The sequence below is a fragment of the Hemiscyllium ocellatum genome, chromosome 10, assembly GCF_020745735.1.
Source record: "Hemiscyllium ocellatum isolate sHemOce1 chromosome 10, sHemOce1.pat.X.cur, whole genome shotgun sequence".
In the NCBI taxonomy this organism is placed as follows: Eukaryota; Metazoa; Chordata; class Chondrichthyes; order Orectolobiformes; family Hemiscylliidae; genus Hemiscyllium; species Hemiscyllium ocellatum.
Genome location: NC_083410.1, coordinates 70,296,268 through 70,313,555, shown reverse-complemented (window position 1 = coordinate 70,313,555; position 17,288 = coordinate 70,296,268). Strand labels below are relative to the sequence as shown.

Here is a 17,288-nt window from a genome sequence, read left to right as displayed (position 1 = left end):
TGCATGTCTTGTGGTGGCAGGGGACAATGCCAGGACTGAAGGGTGGGCAAGGACCTAACAAGCGAGTCATGCAGGGGATGGTTTTCTCTGGAATGCAGATAAGGGTGGGGAGGGAAGTATATCCCTAGTGGTGGGGCTTGTTTGTAGACGGCAGAAATGGCAGAGGATGATGCAATGTATCTGGAGGTTGGTGAGGTGGAAGGTGAGAACTGGGCCGGGGGTTGTTGGTGGTGGTTCTGTCCTTGCTGCGAGTGGAGGGGTTGGGGTTCAAAGGCGGAGGTGTGGGAAATGGAGATGTGCTGGAGGCCTCACTTTCTCTTAAGTCCATAAATAAGAAAGGTTTTGAAGGATATAGGCCAAATGCAGACAGGTGGGCCTGGTTTAGTTTGGGAACATGTTTGACATGGACCAGAGGGTCTGTTTCCATGTTGATTACTCTATGCCTCTATAACTGACACCTAGCAGCTCTATTACTTTAAGATTATTGAATAATCCTATCTCACTGCGCACTACTAGATCCAGAATAGCCTTCGGTCTGGTTACCACGAAAACATAACTGCTCTAAGAAAATGTTCTGAATATACTCTTTTCTGAGTTTCATTTCCCATTTGATTCACCTAATTAAATGATTAAAGCAATTTAAACTATTCAGACAAGTGACCACTTAATTTATATTTACCAAAATGAATCTTTTTTCTTGCTTTTACAAGTCAAATTTCATTGTAGTCTCAATAGTAAAGGCATCCTTAATCAACAGAGCAACCCCACAAACATTTCCTAGCTTTCTATCTTTTCAAAATGTCAAATGTGAAGGCTTCAGCCTTTATTACCTTGTAATCATGTTTCTATAATGGTGATCAGGTCATAAATATATAAAATAAAAATGTATGTGTTAACAATTTATGCATTTTGTATTAAATGATGTGGTCATTTAGAAACAGCATTTTTTTTTAAACCATTCATTCATGGGATAAGGCCATCGCTGGCTAGGCCAGCATTTTATTACCCATTCCTAATTGCCCAGATGGCAGTTTAACAATCAACCACATTGCTGTGGGTCTGGAGTCACATGTAGGCCAGACCAGACCATTAAAAAGAATCAGATGGGTTTTCTAAAAATCAACAATGGACTCATGGCCATCATTAGACTCTTAATTCCAGATTTTTATTCCATTCAGACTCCACCATCTGCTGTAATGAGATTCAAACCAGGGTCCCCTAGACATTATCTACGCCTCTGGATTGGCAGTCTAGTGATAATACCACTAGACCACCGCCTTCCATATTTTGCAATCTCTCACCTTATCTGCTTGCCCAGTCTTACTATTGGTAAATTGCATGGAAAGTTAGCCTTTCATTTAGTTTTCTCTCTTGAATATTTAAGGCAAAGAATACTTTTACAAGGTTTCTGCGTATTTTGAAGTTTACAAAAGGGACAAAAGTACACCATGTCCTTTTTATTTTAAACTAATGTCAGTCAGAATGTTTTGGGTTAAGTTTAAAGACTTGAGCACAAACATTTAGACTGACATTGCAGGGTAATACTGAAGAGGTCAGACACACTGTCTTTCAGATGAGATGTTAAGGTGATGTGCTGTCTGACCTCTCAGGTGGATATAAAAGATTGCATGGTTAGGAAAGACAGTTGATGGTAATGAAGAAAGAGAGTAAAGAAAGGAATTAATTCCAGCCAATTCCTACTCCGCTGCTAAACAGAGCTCTACAGATTGGTAATGTGCCGGTTCCAAATTCTGTTGTGCTTCAGCTTAATTGATTTCTGTCAGTGTACTCGTTGAGTCATCGCAAATGGCCTCATAAATCCCTTGGATAGGGATAGCGGAGACAAAAAAAATGTTATTCAATCTTCTTGCTCCTGATCACACCTCAGTAAGGATGATTGGTGCACGTACCAATATTGCATAAAAAGACTTTTGGACTTAGTTGAGGTAAATAGAGAATCAACATTCCTTACTTGCAAAAGAAAGGTGGCCTTTGAAATAAGTGTCAGGTTAGAAAACAGCCAAAGCAAATAATTAATGCCTTTTAAAGAGAAATGAAAAGGATTAAATGTGCAGTAAAAAGAGACAATATCTCATATCATTAGGTCAGTAAAATTAAGTTTGAAAATACAAAAATATTTGCTAACCGGAAGGGTCTCTCTACATGAGATTAGATTTTGTGCCTGTAACTTTGCAATAGAACTTCTGTGAACATAACTGATTTCCTACTTACTAAACAAAATAATAGTAAACTGTTGGGATTATAGAAAAATCGTTTAAATGATAGAATCTCTACGGTGCGGAAAGTGGCTATTCGACCCACCATGGCCTGCACCAACCCTCCGAATAACATTCCACCTAAACCTAGTCCCCAACCCCATTCCCATGACCCCACATTTATCATGGCTAATCCACTTAGCCTGCACACCTTTGGATTATGGGAGGAAACTGGGTATCCAACAGAAAATCATGCAGACACAGGGAGAATGTGCAAACTCCACACAGACAGTAATCCAAGCCTGGAATCAAACTCAGATTTCTGGTGCTGAGAGACAGCAGTGCCTACCACTGTGCCACCATACTGCCTTAAATGTTTACCATATAAAAATTGTCTTGTTCTGAAAAGAGAAAACAGATATTCATTTTTAAAATACAATTATGTTAATTTTAAGTGCACATTACCTGAAGAGTTGTTCACCATGCTGGATGCCATGTTGTATGAAGTAGTCTGAGGGTTTGACATTATCGAGCTGTTATTCACAGATTGGCTGTATGGAGAGCTAGAGCCCATCATACTACTTTGGTTCATTCCAGTGTATCCACTTTGCCTAAAAAGGGACAGCGTAAATAGTGGGTTTATGTAAGCCTGACACAGACTTACTAAAAACATAAAACAAATGACAAAGGTATGTACTTGACAGCGTGAGCATGCTCTGTGATCAGTTAATATGGGGAGGACTCCACTAATGGAGAAAACACTCAATTGAAAACAAAGTGTGGAACATCGAAGAGTAAGGAGAAAGATAAAAGGTCAAGTGTATTAAGCAACAGCAAGCACATCAACGGTCCAGCATTAAGCCTGCTTTAAACATCACTCATAATTCTAGTGGCAGCTTTTAGGCTTACTGACACACAATTATCAGAACTACTGTAAACTGGATGGGTTTGACCAATTAGGAGCCAATGTTCATTTATGTCCCTGGGAAAGTTGACTTAATATTGTTTATACACATTACTATCTGTTCTTTCATATACAAAAGTATTCTTGATGCTCACTTGACAATAAAAATGCCACTAGCCTAGTATTCAAACAGATGAAAGATTCAACAAACAAGCAAGGTATTTTTCAATGTATAATTTCAGTTACATCACACTGTAAACTTTTGCTATAAATTCTGTGTCTTGCAATTGTGTACTCTGCAACCACCTGATGGAGGAGTGGCACTCTGAAAGCTAGTGCTTCTAATAAAACCTGTTGGACTATAACCTGATGTTGTGTGATTTTTAACTTTGTACACCCCAGTCCAATACTGGCATCTCCAAATCAGTACTTCTTGGTAGCTTCTAATTAAGGACTTCCTTTTTGCCTTAGGCTCAATCCAATGATTGATATCTTCATTTGTACAAGAGCAGTTGGATAAAACTCTTATCTTAAATCACACTGATCCTCTATAACATACCCATGCTGCACCAACTCTTCTCTTATGCCTCTAAAATCTCTTTTCTGTACTGCACCATTAAAGATATCCAATAAATGATCCAATTGGCACTGTTCATTAATTATTAGATCACATACCAGAGCGGTCCTGGAATGATCTTTGGTAAAAGTGGATAAATCCCAGGACCCGATCAGGTGTACCCGAGAGCTCTGTGGGAAGCGAGAGAAGTGATTGCTGGGCCTCCTGCTGAGATATTTGTATCATCGATTGTCACAGGTGAGGTGCCAGAAGACTGGAGGTTGGCTAACGTGGTGCCACTGTTTAAGAAGGGTGGTAAGGTCAAGCCAGGGAACTATAGACCAGTGAGCTTGATGTTGGTGGTGGGCACATTATTGGGGGGAATCGTGAGGGACAGGATGTACATATATTTGGAAAGGCAAGGAATGATTAGGGATAGTCAACATGGCTTTGTGCGTGGAAAATCATGTCTCACAAACTTGATTGAGGAGGGCAAAGCGGTAGATGTGGTCTATATGGACTTCAGTAAGGCCTTCGACAAGGTTCCCCATGGGAGACTGATTAGCAAGGTTAGATCTCAAGGAATACAAGGAGAACTAGCCATTTGGAAACAGAACTGGGTCAAAGGTAGAAGACAGAGGGTGGTGATGGAGGGTTGTTTTTCAGACTGGAGGCCTGTGACCAGTGGAGTACCACAAGGATTAGTGCTGGGTCCTTTTTTTTGTCATTTATGTAAATAATTTGGATGCGAGCGTAACAGGTACAGTTAATAAGTTTGCAGATAATACCAAAATTGGAGGTGTAGTGGACAGTGAAGAGGGTTACCTCAGATGACAAAAGGACCTTGACCAGATGGGCCAATGGGCTGAGAAGTGGCAGATTGAGTTTAATTCAGATAAATGCGAGATGCTGCATTTTGGGAAAGCAAATCTTAGCAGGACTTATACACTTAATGGTAAAGCTTTAGGGAGTGCTGTTGAACAAAGAGACCTTGGAGTGCAGGTTCATAGCTTCTTGAAAGTGGAGTCGCAGGTAGAGAGGATAATGAAGAAGGCGTTTGGTATGCTTTCCTTTATTGGTCAGAGTATTGAGTACAGGAGTTGGGAAGTCATGTTGCGGCTGTACAGGACATTGCTTATGCCACTGTTGGAATATTGCATGCTATTCTGGTCTCCTTCCTATCAGAAAGATGTTGTGAAATTTGAAAGGTTCAGAAAAGATTTACAAGGATGTTGCCAGGGTTGGAGGATTTGAGCTATAGGGAGAGGTTGAACAGGCTGGGGCTGTTTTCCCTGGAATGTGGGAGGCTTAGGGGTGACTTTATAGAGGTTTACAAAATTATGAGGGGCATGGATAGGGTAAATAGGCAAAGTCTTTTCCCTGGGGTCAAGGAGTCCAGAAATAGAGGGCATAGGTTTAGGGTGAGAGGGGAAACATATAAACGAGACCTACAGGGCAACATTTTCACACAGAGAGTAGTACTTGTATAGAATGAGCTGTCAGAGGAAGTGGTGGAGGTTGGTACAATTGCAACATTTAAGAAGCATTTGGATGTGTATATGAATAGCAAGTTCTTGAAGGGATATGGGCCGGGTGCTGGTAGATGGGACTAGATTGGGTTGGGATATCTGGGCGGCATGGACAGGTTGGACCGAAGGGTCTGCTTCCATGCTGTACGTCTCTATGACTCTATAAATGCCTGATCGAGGAAGATACGAAATCAGCTTGGGTACCAGCTTCCTCTTCTGATCCAGGGACTGCTCTTATAAAGTGTGCACATTTCAGCACAAATGGGGAGATAAAGGAATATTTGGGCAGGAACAGGTCTACGTTCAGATACGAATCCATTCAATGACGAATAGCCTGTGAAGGATTCACTACACAAATCATGAATAACGACCAACAATTGGAGAGAAAGACATAACATTACAGAGTTGAACCATTTTGTTAGTTGAGTTGTAAACAAGTGAATCCATATTACCCTTATACCTTACCCACAGGAACATTTATAAACAAAAGACAGACCACAGGGTTCGTTCACCATTAACTGCTTGATACGATATTAATGGGAGTTGCTAATATATCATGACAAACATATTATTTCAAAGGGAACAGTGATCATGTCACTGATGTTTTTATTCAGTTGTGGGTGTCGACACGTATTGCCCACTTCTTGTCTCCAATTAGTAAGCCCAACTACAATTAGGAAACGAGTTCAAGTGTCACCACGGCAGCCAAGGAGTTTAAATTTAGCTAACTAAATATATCCAAATGAAGCACCAGTGATAGTGACCAGAAAAACTACTAATGGTCATATAAAAACAAATCACTGAATTACCAATATCCCTTGGAGAAGGAAATCTGACATCCTCATGTGATTTAACTTTTACATGACTTCAAACAGTGAGCAATGTGGTTGGCTATTAACTAAAGTACACTTTGAAACAGCAAGCTCTCAATTGTATCAATCTGCTTCAGAAAAATGTAAGACCAAATGGCATCAGTGGAGTACCCCACAGGGGCTGCAGTAGTTCAAGAACACTGCTCATCACCACCTTTTCGAAGGCCAACATCTACATCCCGTGAACAATAAAATGTGCATAAAAAGATAAGACATAAACTCAGAACACAAAACCTTGGGAGCCATAAGCCCAATTTCACCCATTTCTCTCAAGCATGCTACATTTGCCAAATGTCTCAAATTACACATATATTGGTGTCTCAAATACTACTTTCTCAAAGATATTCATACAATTTGCAATTAAATTAAGCAATACAATCACCTTCCATCATCTTTCAAGGAAGCCTGTTACAGATTGACCTCTTTAAACAATATCTGCATATAATAGAGATGTTGAAAAGCATAAGGGATTTGATAAGATTAAAAAAAAGAGAACATGGTTCCACTGGAAGACAGTACAATAACTAGAAGTGATAGATTTAGAACGATTGAGAAAGAGGTAGAAATGAAATGACAATTTTTTATTTTCACACATTGAGTTGCGAGATCAAGAATGCATTGCCTTAAGGGGAATGGAAGTAGATTCAATAATGACATGCAGAAGGAATTTGAATGTACTGGTAAAGGGAAGGTGAAAGTGAAACAGCAAATAACCTGTACAGGCACAAATAACTACTTCCTTCAGTCTAATTCATTCTACAATTGTCAAAATTTTATTTGGTTATAAAATTTGCCATATCTTGAGGAAACTTTTTTTTGTTGGAATATACAAAAGGATTCCCCCTTTAAGTAACACACCAGCCTGAACCGGAACTATATTGCCATTCCTTTATGATATCCCAACTAGCAAAATCGTGGAACTCCCTTCCCGAGAGCATTGCGGGAGTCCCTGCACCCCAAGGACGGCAAAAGTTTAAGAGTGCAGCTCATCATCATTATCTTCTTCAAGGTATTTAGGGATGGATAATACATCTTGGCCTAACGCAATACCAACATTCCCTGGAACAAATAGAGGAGGATAAGGAAACAAAGAAAGGAAATATTAGTGTTGGGAACACGTACATTAATGTTGTTCCACATGAATAACATCAAAGTATTTGATAACATAACAATATTCCTTTCCATCGTTTATCACTAAACTTCTAAAATAACCAAAGATTCAGCTTTTACAAACAGTATTATTTAAAGTTACATACAGATGCAGGTTAATCCTAAAATGCTAAATGACATGCACTAGATTGGGGCAAAATATCTCTTAAGTAACCATGATGAGCTGAGTTGAATAATCAATTGAGACACAGTATTTGTGAAGAACTGGAGTAGAATATTGTGTCAAACGTGGGAGATTGGTTCCTCCCTGTTTTGGAAGGACTTATATGGAAGATTACATCATCAAAACAGAAAGCAGATGTTTGAAAGTAGGAGAATTGAAATGTAGTACTTCTGGGAAACAAGTTGAGAGGACATGACAGTCAAATTAACTGTGCGAACTAGTGGGCATATAATTAATATTTGTCAGTCAATACCCACCAATAGGAAAGAGATAGCAAGGAAAGGAAGGCAAAAGTTGGAGATGGAACATGTGAAGATAAGGTTAAGGAGAATCCAAACAGATTCCATAATATACTATTGGCAACAAATTACCTAGGAAGAGAATCGAGCCCCTTAAAGAGTAATGAGGCCAAATGTACGTGGAACCACAGGAGATGGGTGAGATCCTGACGGAGTATTTTGTGTCAGTATTTACTGTGGAGAAAGACATGGAAACTAGGAAACTCGGGCAAATAAATAATAAGGTCTTGAAAATAATCCACATTATAGAAGAGATAGTGCTGGAGATCTTAAACCACATAAGGGTAGATAAATCTCTGGAACCGGATCAAGTTACCCCAGGACTTTGTGGAAAACTAGGGAAATAAATTGCAGGGCCCCTAACTGCGATAACTGTACCATCGACAGTCACAGGTGATGTGCTGGAAGACTGAAAGATGACTAAAGTTGTGCCATTATTTCAAAAAGCTGCAAGGAAAGCCAAGGAACTAGAGACCAACGAGCATGTCAGTGGTGGTTATGTTGTTGGAGGGGATTCTGAGAGACAGGATCTACATTCATTTGGAAAGACAAGGACTGGTTAGGGATAGTCAATATGACTTTGTGCATGGGAAAGTGCATCTCACAAAACTCAGTTGAAATTTTATGGAAGAAGTGACCAAGAAGATAGATGAAGGCAGACAGTAAATGATGTCTATGTGGATGTCAGCAAGGCATTCAAGAAGGTTCCACTGGTTAGCAAGGTTAGATTACATAGAATCACAGGAAGGGCTAGCCAATTGGATACAAAATTGGATTGACGGTAGAAGACAGAGGGTGGTGGTAGAGAGCTGTTGATGAGACTGGAGACCTGTGACCCCCGGTGTGCTGTCAGGATCAGTGCTGGGATTACTATTGTTTATGATTTAAATACACGATTTGGATGAGAATATAAGGGGCATGGTTAGCAAGTTGGCAGATAATACCAAAATTTGGGGTATAGTGGACAGTGAAGAATGTTATCTAAGAGTACAATGAGATCTTGATCAATAGGGCTTCGTGGGCTAAGGAATGGGAGGTGGAGTTTAATTTAGATAAATACGAGACATTGCATTTCGGTAAGACAAACCAAAGCATGTGTAAGTTAAATGGTAAAGCCCTAGAGTGTTGTTGAACAGAGAAACCTAGGGGTGCAGGTACACAATTCTTTGAATGTCTTGTCACGGGTATACAGGCTAATGAAGGCAGTGTTTGGCACGTTTGCCTTCATCAGTCAGAAAGGAGAGAGGACTGCAAATGCTGGAGATCAGAGTCGAAAAGTGTAGTGCTAGAAAAGCACAGCAGGTCAGGAAGCAACTGAGCAGCAGGAGAGTTTATATTTCAGGCATAAATCCTTCATCAGGAATGTGTCCAAAACGTCGACTTTCCTGCTGCTCGGATACTGCCTGACCTGCTGTGCTTTTCCAGTGCCACAGTTTTCGACCTTCATCGATCAGAGCACTGAGTGCAGGATGTCATGTTACATTTGTACAAGACATTGGTCAGGCCGCATTTTGAATACTGTGCACAATTCTGGTTGCCCTCTAACAGGAAGGATGTTATTGAACTGGAAAGGGTGCAAAAAAGATTTACAAGGATGTTACCAAGGGTTTAAGGTATAAGGAGAGGCTGGATAGGCTAGGACATTTTTTTCTGGAGTGCTAAGCGGCTGAGGGGTGACCTTATAGAGGGGCGTAGAAAAAATTAACCAAGCTCTCTCACCCAGTTAGGGGAGTCCAAAGATAGAGGTCATAGGTTTAATGTGAGGGGGGAAAGATTTAAAAGGGACCTGAGGGGCAACCTTTTCCCCACACAGAGGATGGTGCCTACGTGGAATGAGTTGCCAGAAGAAGTGGAACAGGCAAATATAATTACAACACTTAAAACAAATATGGACAATTACATGGATAGGAAAGGTTTAGAGTGATATGCACCAATGCAAGCAAATGGGACTAGTTCAGTTTCAGAAACTTGATCAGCATGATGGAGTTGAGCCAAAGACCTGTTTCCATGCTGTATGCCCCTATGACTTGAAGTCAAGATTGGAAGTCGAAACAAACTGGATGAGGTTTTCAAGTTCTGTTTGAGAGCAGGAAGTAGCACCAATACAATCATGAGGATGATGGTGAAAATGGGAGGTCGGTCTGTGTAGGTCTAGAACAAGGAATTTCTACGTATCCAAAAATCCCAAATCTCTGGGGACACCGATATTAACAGAGTTTATTGGAGGAAACAACTTGAGTTTAAGTTGTTGTTGTTTAATGTGAGGTAAAAACAATGACTGCAGATGCTGGAAACCAGATTCTGGATCAGTGGTGCTGGAAGAGCACAGCAGTTCAGGCAGTTTAGTCAGTTGAGATCAAGTTTAGTCAGTCAAGGAGGTTGATGGCAGATGGAGAGCTTCCAATCAAAGAAGTAGTGGAAAGCTTTAACAGCACCTATTGGGGGATGGAGGTGGATGAGAAGTACGTGTTCATGGTGAAGAGGAGATGGTAATAGTCAGGAAATTAGTAATTGGTACAGTTGATGCAAGGCATTAGAAGAGTCACTGATATTAGCAGGAGCAGATCTGAACCTTGTGCTGGGTCTAAACGACTTGAACGTGTTATATTTCTGTAAACAAAACTCAGTATTGTTCGCAAATAGTTAAACTTTTGCATTCCTTCATGAATTACATGTATTACTTAAATGTACATGTATTCTCAGTAATTATGTATACATTTAAGGATAATTACATAATTGCATCCACCATACTTCAGGAATTTACATCATTTGAAAATTTGAATTAGCTTTATTTTTCATGACCAACTTTTTTCAAACAAACCTAGGCAAAAGCTGGTTATATGTTAAGTTTAAATTCCTTGTCTGTCTAACTGAATAATGTGTTTCATACACCAACTGGAAACCTTCTGTCTATGACAATAAAGATTTCAGAAAAAGACAGTCCCTGGAAAACAAAGGTCACTCTAGGCAGAAATGATTTTGCACTGATACTTGGGTCAGGTGAAGAGGAGTTGACAATGTGAGGAAGTATACCATATCCACCATTCAACATTACTACCTTAAAAAAGAATCAAGTGTAATTGATCATAACTGTGGCTACGTGTATTCAACTGATGTGAAATGAAGCTATTTCAATTCTCATCCCACTCAGTTCATCAACTGTCTCATAATTAAGTTGCATTCAAAAGATGGAAATATACTATCCATTTCACAACAGTATATTACTGTTAAATATGTGCATTATTCTACCTGTACTATTCTATCGATTCCAGTAGGTATAGGGCAAAGTGCCCCAACTGCCCCCACAATACTCAAGACTATTATATGAGAGTTGGTGTCTCCAAACAAAAGACCATTTTTATAGCAAATTTGCAGAAACAACGTTCAGAGCATAAAACAAAGCAACCACAAATGACAAACAACATTGCTTATTTTCCATGATGTATGCTGCATTTTGACAATTCATACAGGGCTGGTTGACCTTGAAAGAGGATCACAGATAGAGTCATAGAGACGTACAGCTCAGAAACAGACACTTCGGTCCAACATGTCCATGCAGATCTGATATCGTAAATAAATCTAATCCCATTTATAGAGTCATAGAGTCAGAGATGTACAGCATAGAAACAGGCCGTTCGGTCCAACCTGTCCATGCCAACCAGATATCCCAACCCAAGCTAGTCCCACCTGCCAGCACCCGGCCCATGTCCCTCCAAACACTTCCTATTCATATACCCATCCAAATGCCTCTTAAACGTTGCAATTCCTCTGGCAACTCATTCCATACATGTATCACCCGCTGTATGAAAAGGTTGCTCTGTAGGTCTCTTTTATATCTTTCCTCTCTCACCCTAAACCTATGCCCTCTAGTTCTGGACTCTCTGACCCCAGGGAAAAGACTTTGTCTATTTATCCTATCCATGCCCCTCATAATTTTGTAAACCTCTATAAGGTCACCCCTCAGCCTCCGATGTTCCAGGGAAAACTGCCCCATCCGTGTAAATCTTTTCTGAACCTTTTCAAGTTTCACAACATCTTTCTGATAGGAAGGTGACTAGAATTGCATGCACTATTCCAACAGTGGCCTAACCAAAGTCCTATACAGCCGCAACATGACCTCCCAACTCGTGTACTCAATACTTCGACCAATAAAGGAAAGCATACCAAACGCCTTCTTCACTATCCTATCTACCTGCGACTCCACTTTCAAGGAGCTATGAACCTGCACTCCAAGGTCTCTTTGTTCAGCAACACTCCCTAGGACCTTACCATTAAGTGTACAAGTCCTGCTAAGATTTGCTTTCGCAAAATGCAGCTCCTTGCATTTATCTGAATTTAACTCCAAGTGCCACTTCTAAGCCCACTGGCTCATGTGATCAAGATCCTGTTGTAATCAGAGGTAACCCTCTTCACTGTCCATTACACTTCCAATATCTTTCCCCTCTGATCTTAAACTTTTCCCCTCTCACCTTAAATTTATGCCCTCTAGTTTTAGACTCTCCTACCCTGGGGAGAAGTCCTTGTCTATTTACCCTACCCATGCCCTTCCCTACAGCTCAAACTCTCCAACCCTGGCAATATCATTGTCAATCTTTTGTTCTGGAAATTATAATTATCAAGAAAATATACAGGATTGATTTCCATACAAGCATTCCTGGTACTCTTGCACATCATATGTTTTTCATGTCTAAACAAGCTCTGAAATCAATTTTACACTAATACAGCAAAGGTTCTAGCTCTCTAAAGACACTATGGTAAGTAACGCCATTTAGGTTAGAATTTAATCTCCAAGCTCAACCTTACTCTAAAACAGGTGGTGTTGCGTGAAGCATGGTCATGATTCAACAATAAAATCAGTTAGCTGGCCATAAAATTTACTTGCATACTATCCTCTTATTTGCTATTCACGGTTTTTAACCGAGCCAACAGGTTATACTGATCATTCAGCATCAATTCAAAATTCTCTAAAGATCTTCTGTACAGTGTGTATCAGTTCTCTTCAAAGTAGGTTAACTTTCTAAAAGATCTAGATGTTTAGTTTTCTTTAAATGCACTAGCAAATTCAAATTTTTATCCATGTATTTTCCAAGTACATGATGCTGTTTATAATTTTAGATTTCCATTTTAGACAGATGTGCCAAGTTACTTCAGATGATACTTCACAGTGCTGTATGAATGGCAACTAATTTTTACTACCAACTTAAAAGGAGACATCAGGTTTAGCATGAGTTTTGGATTATAGTAGTTCACAAAGAATACTTTTTACATTTTAAATCCCATACAAATTAACATCTAAAAATTGAATACATTTTAATATCATAATTTAATTTTACAGCTGCTGTTTTTAAGGATTTAAAGCAATATGAACAGTACTTCACCTGAGGTCAGAAACCCTACTGGAAAATTGCACTCCTTTCCACTCATCATTACCCTGTGCAATGTGGATTTTGGAAGCTATTTAAAAGAGAATCTCCTTAATTTATGATCACTGTGGGAAACCTGTTGAGAAGTTGGCTTTTGGGGCTTTAATGTGCATGCATTAACACAAATGTTGTCTGTGTTGCAGGCATGATGACTGTGACAGGTGAATTAATGTTTGCAATGGTTAAAAAATAAGATTTTGAAGCAACCCTGCTTCTATCATGTGTTTTACCTGACTTTCTATCCTACTACATAGTTTCTGATCAGTTAATCACAATTGTGACAGCGACAAATCAGTCACTGCAAGGCCTATAAATGTTGCCAAATAAACTGTTGCTGAATACTATTAGTCAATCACAAGACACTCTATAAGCACCAAAATGAACTTGTCTGCTTAATGCATGCTCTCTCCTACATAGGTTAATCACATGTAGAATTGAAACAAACTTACAACTCTCTAAAGTCAGAATCTAAAATGAGCAGCAACACATCACATTTCCCAACTAGCTACACGCTGTATAGCATCAGAGACCTAATCATTCGGTGTCATTTTAGCTCAACGTCAGATGTATGTCAATGGAATAGTCCTTTGAACTTTTAGGTTAAAAAGAACAGTTCAGGTAGAACCGAGAGAATAAGTACAATTGTAAATTCTTTTTGTATACATAACACCATAAGAGACAGTAGATAGGCCATCCAGTTCACTAAGTCTGCTCCACCATTCAATGAGATCATGGCTGATCTGACAATCCTCAACTCAAACTTTCTTATCTTTTCCCCATCACCCTCAAATTCCCTTACTGATTAAGCATCTATCTCGGCCTCACATATAATTAATTATCCAGCCTCAACAACCCTCTGTCGTAAATAATTTCACAGATTCACTACCTGTGACAGGAGCAATTTCTCCTCATCTGTCTAGCATGTGTGATCACTTATTCTGAGGTTATGCCCTCTGGTCCTATAAAGAGAAACAACCTTTCCAAGTTATCCTTCAAGTCTCCAAAAAATCTTGTGTGTTTCAATAAAGTGGCCTTTAATTTTTTTGAACTCTGAGGTGTACGGGTCCAAACTGCTCAACTTCTGCTTATTAGGCAGTCCCTCCATACCCAAGATTAACATAGTGATCATTCTCCAGACTGCATCCAATGCTAGTATATTTTTCTTTAGATAAAAGACTCAAAACTGTTCACAGTATTCCACCAGTAGTCTGACTAATGCATTACATAGATACAGCAAAACCTTTCTTCCCATATTTATACTCCATTCCTATTGAAATACAGCCCAAATTTTCTTTTGCCTTACCCATTACCTGCTGGACTTGTATATTAGATTTTTGTGATTTATGCATAAGGGCTGCTGAAACTCTGTGCTACAACATTCTGCATACTTTCTCCATTTAAATGATTCCCAGCTTCCTAATTCTTCCTGCCAAGTGCATTACCTCACATTTTCTAACATGATATCATGTCTGCCAGGTTTTTGCCCACTTGCTTAACGTAAAGAATTTACAGTGCAGAAGGCCATTTCACCCATTGTGTCTGTACCGGCTTCCAAAAGAGTTACCCCGCTAGTTCCATTCTCCAACCCTATCTCTGTAGCCCTCTTTTGAAATCTTCTTTGGAATCTGCCTCCACACCTGCTTATAGCCTTTCTGTCATTACCACTTGCTTTCCCACCTATTTTTGTTAAAGAATCACAACACCGGGTTATAGTCCAACAGATTTATTTGGATGCTGTAGCTTTTGGAGCATTGTTCCTTCATTGGATAGCTACCTGATGAAGGAGCAGCACTCTGAAAGCTAGTGCTTCCAAATAAACCTGTGGACTATATCCCGGTGTTGTGTGATTTTTAACTTTGTCTACCCGAGTCCAACACTAGCTCCTCCAAATCATTCTTACTTTTGTATCATCTACAAACCTGGTTACAGTGCATTCACTTTCCTCATCCAAGGTATTTATACATATACACACATATATATGTGTGTGTAATAAAATAAATAATTGTGGCCTATTATGTGTGGCACCTTATCACGTGCTTTCTGAAAATTCAAACACATTATATCCATTGCCTCCTCTTTGTCTGTCCAGCTTGTTACCTGAAAACATTTTAATTAAATTGCCAGGCAGTATTTCCCCTTTGTGAAGTCACACTGACTGTTTGATTTTAGTATGCATCCCTAAATGCGCTGCTATTCAATTCTTTATCATACATTCTAACATTTTCCAAATGACAAATGTTATGACAATTGGCCTTCATTTACCTGTTTTTCCTCTCCTTCCCTTTTTAAACAAAGATGCTTCATTGTTAGTTTTTCAGTCCTCTGGGACTTTTTCAGAATTTAAGGATTCTGGATTCTACCAGTGCATCCACTATCTCTAATTCCTTCTTTTAATATCCTGGGATGCATTCCATCAGATGCAGGGGACCTATCAGCCTTTAACCTCATTAGTTTTCCTAGTACTTTTTCTCTAGTGATTGTTATTATATTCATTTCATCTCCACCTTTTGTCCCTTGATTATTTAGAATTTTTGGAATGCTATTAGTGTCCTCTACTGTGAAGATTGATGCAAAGTATTTATTCATCACAGCTGCCATTTCCCGATTGCCAATTCACGTTCTTCAGGGAAACTACATTAGCTTTGGCCTCACTCTTCAATTTTATATATTTAACGAAGCTTTTGCAGCATGGTTTGATATACCTGTGTACAATTTCTAATTGGTTGTCACTGGTCTTCTAGGTTGGCATGTCTGCAGCTGCTCTTCATGGGGGTGTGTGTGTGTGTGTGTGTGTGTGTGTGTGTGTGTTTCTACTGCCCTGCATCTCCCCGATTACCTTACAAGTGTTTTGCTTTTCAAGTGGATCTCCAATTGCCTTTTGAAAGTTGAGTGAATCTGCTTTCACAGTCTTTCTAGCAGTGTCTTCAAGATCATAACAACTATCTAGAACTTATTATTGCCCAATATAAGGTAATAAGGCAAGAGTCTTTTACACCTAAATTAATGTAACTCTGTAGCCTGCTACTAGAGGCCTAACTGCGCTCTCCCTCTGTTCCATTCCTTTAACCTCCACTTTGCTGATTTGGAATGCAACTACATTTTGAACTATGTGCTAACACTGTCTTCATTAAGATTCAGACTTGTGTTAAAGAAAATGCTTTAAAGAAAATGGTTTCATTGTTACAAAATGAATTTCATTCACATTTGAGTTGGATATGAAATCCCTAAAATTGCAAATAATTGTGTAAACCAGGGACTTAATGCTTTAATAATTACTCAAAACAATAGTTTTCCCATTAATGAAGTAAACCTGTCCACATGACGGAGAGGTTAGCACTAAATATTGAAAAATTCCAGATCAGTTCAGATTATAAATCAATAATGCAACACATAGTTCAATTTTTAGTTGGAAATATAGAACATAGAATGTTACAGCGCATTTCAGGCCCTTTGGTCCTCGATGTTGTGCTGACCTGTGAAATTAAACTGATTCTCATTTAACCTACACCATTCCATTATTATCCATATAGATGTCCAAGGCCCATTTAAACGCTCTTAACATGGATGAGTCTATTACTGCTGCAGGCAGGCCAATCCATGCCCCTAGTAATCTCTGAGTAAAGAAACTATCCCTGATATCTGTCCTAAGTTTATCACCCCTCAATTTAAAGCTATGTCCCCTTGTGTTAGCTTACACCATCCGATTAAGTCACTTCTCAACCTTCCTCTCTCCAACGAAAACCTCCGTTCCCTCAGCCTTTCCTCATAAGACCTTCCTCCATATCAGACAACGACTTAATAAATCTCCTCTGAACCCTTTCCAAAGTTTCCACATTTTTCCTATATTGCAGTGACAAGAACTGGGCACAATAGTCCAGGTGCGGCCTTCTCAGTGTCTTGGAAGCATGACCTCGTGGATCCAAAACTCAACTCCTCTACTAATAAACACCATCACCCCATATGCCTTCTAAATAATCCTATCAACCTGGGTGGCAATTTTCAGAGATTTATGTACCTGGACACCAAGATCTCTCTGCTCATCTACACTGCCAAGAATTTTACCATTAGCCCAGTACTGTGCATTCCTGTTACTTCTTCGGAAGTGAACTACCTCAGACTTTTCCGCATTAAACTTCATTTGCCACTTCTCAGCCCA

At 39.4% G+C, this 17,288-nt stretch overlaps 1 protein-coding gene across 12 annotated transcripts in view; it reads right to left on the bottom strand.

Annotated features, from left to right (window-relative positions):
- Positions 1–17,288, bottom strand: part of arid1b (AT-rich interactive domain 1B) — a 609,086-nt gene that overhangs the window by 92,094 nt on the left and 499,704 nt on the right. For all 12 annotated transcript variants that reach the window (XM_060831573.1, XM_060831574.1, XM_060831575.1 and 9 more), the window contains one exon: positions 2,682–2,827. In XM_060831573.1, coding sequence (XP_060687556.1) covers positions 2,682–2,827 — 146 coding nt within the window. The remainder of the gene's footprint in view (positions 1–2,681; positions 2,828–17,288) is intronic.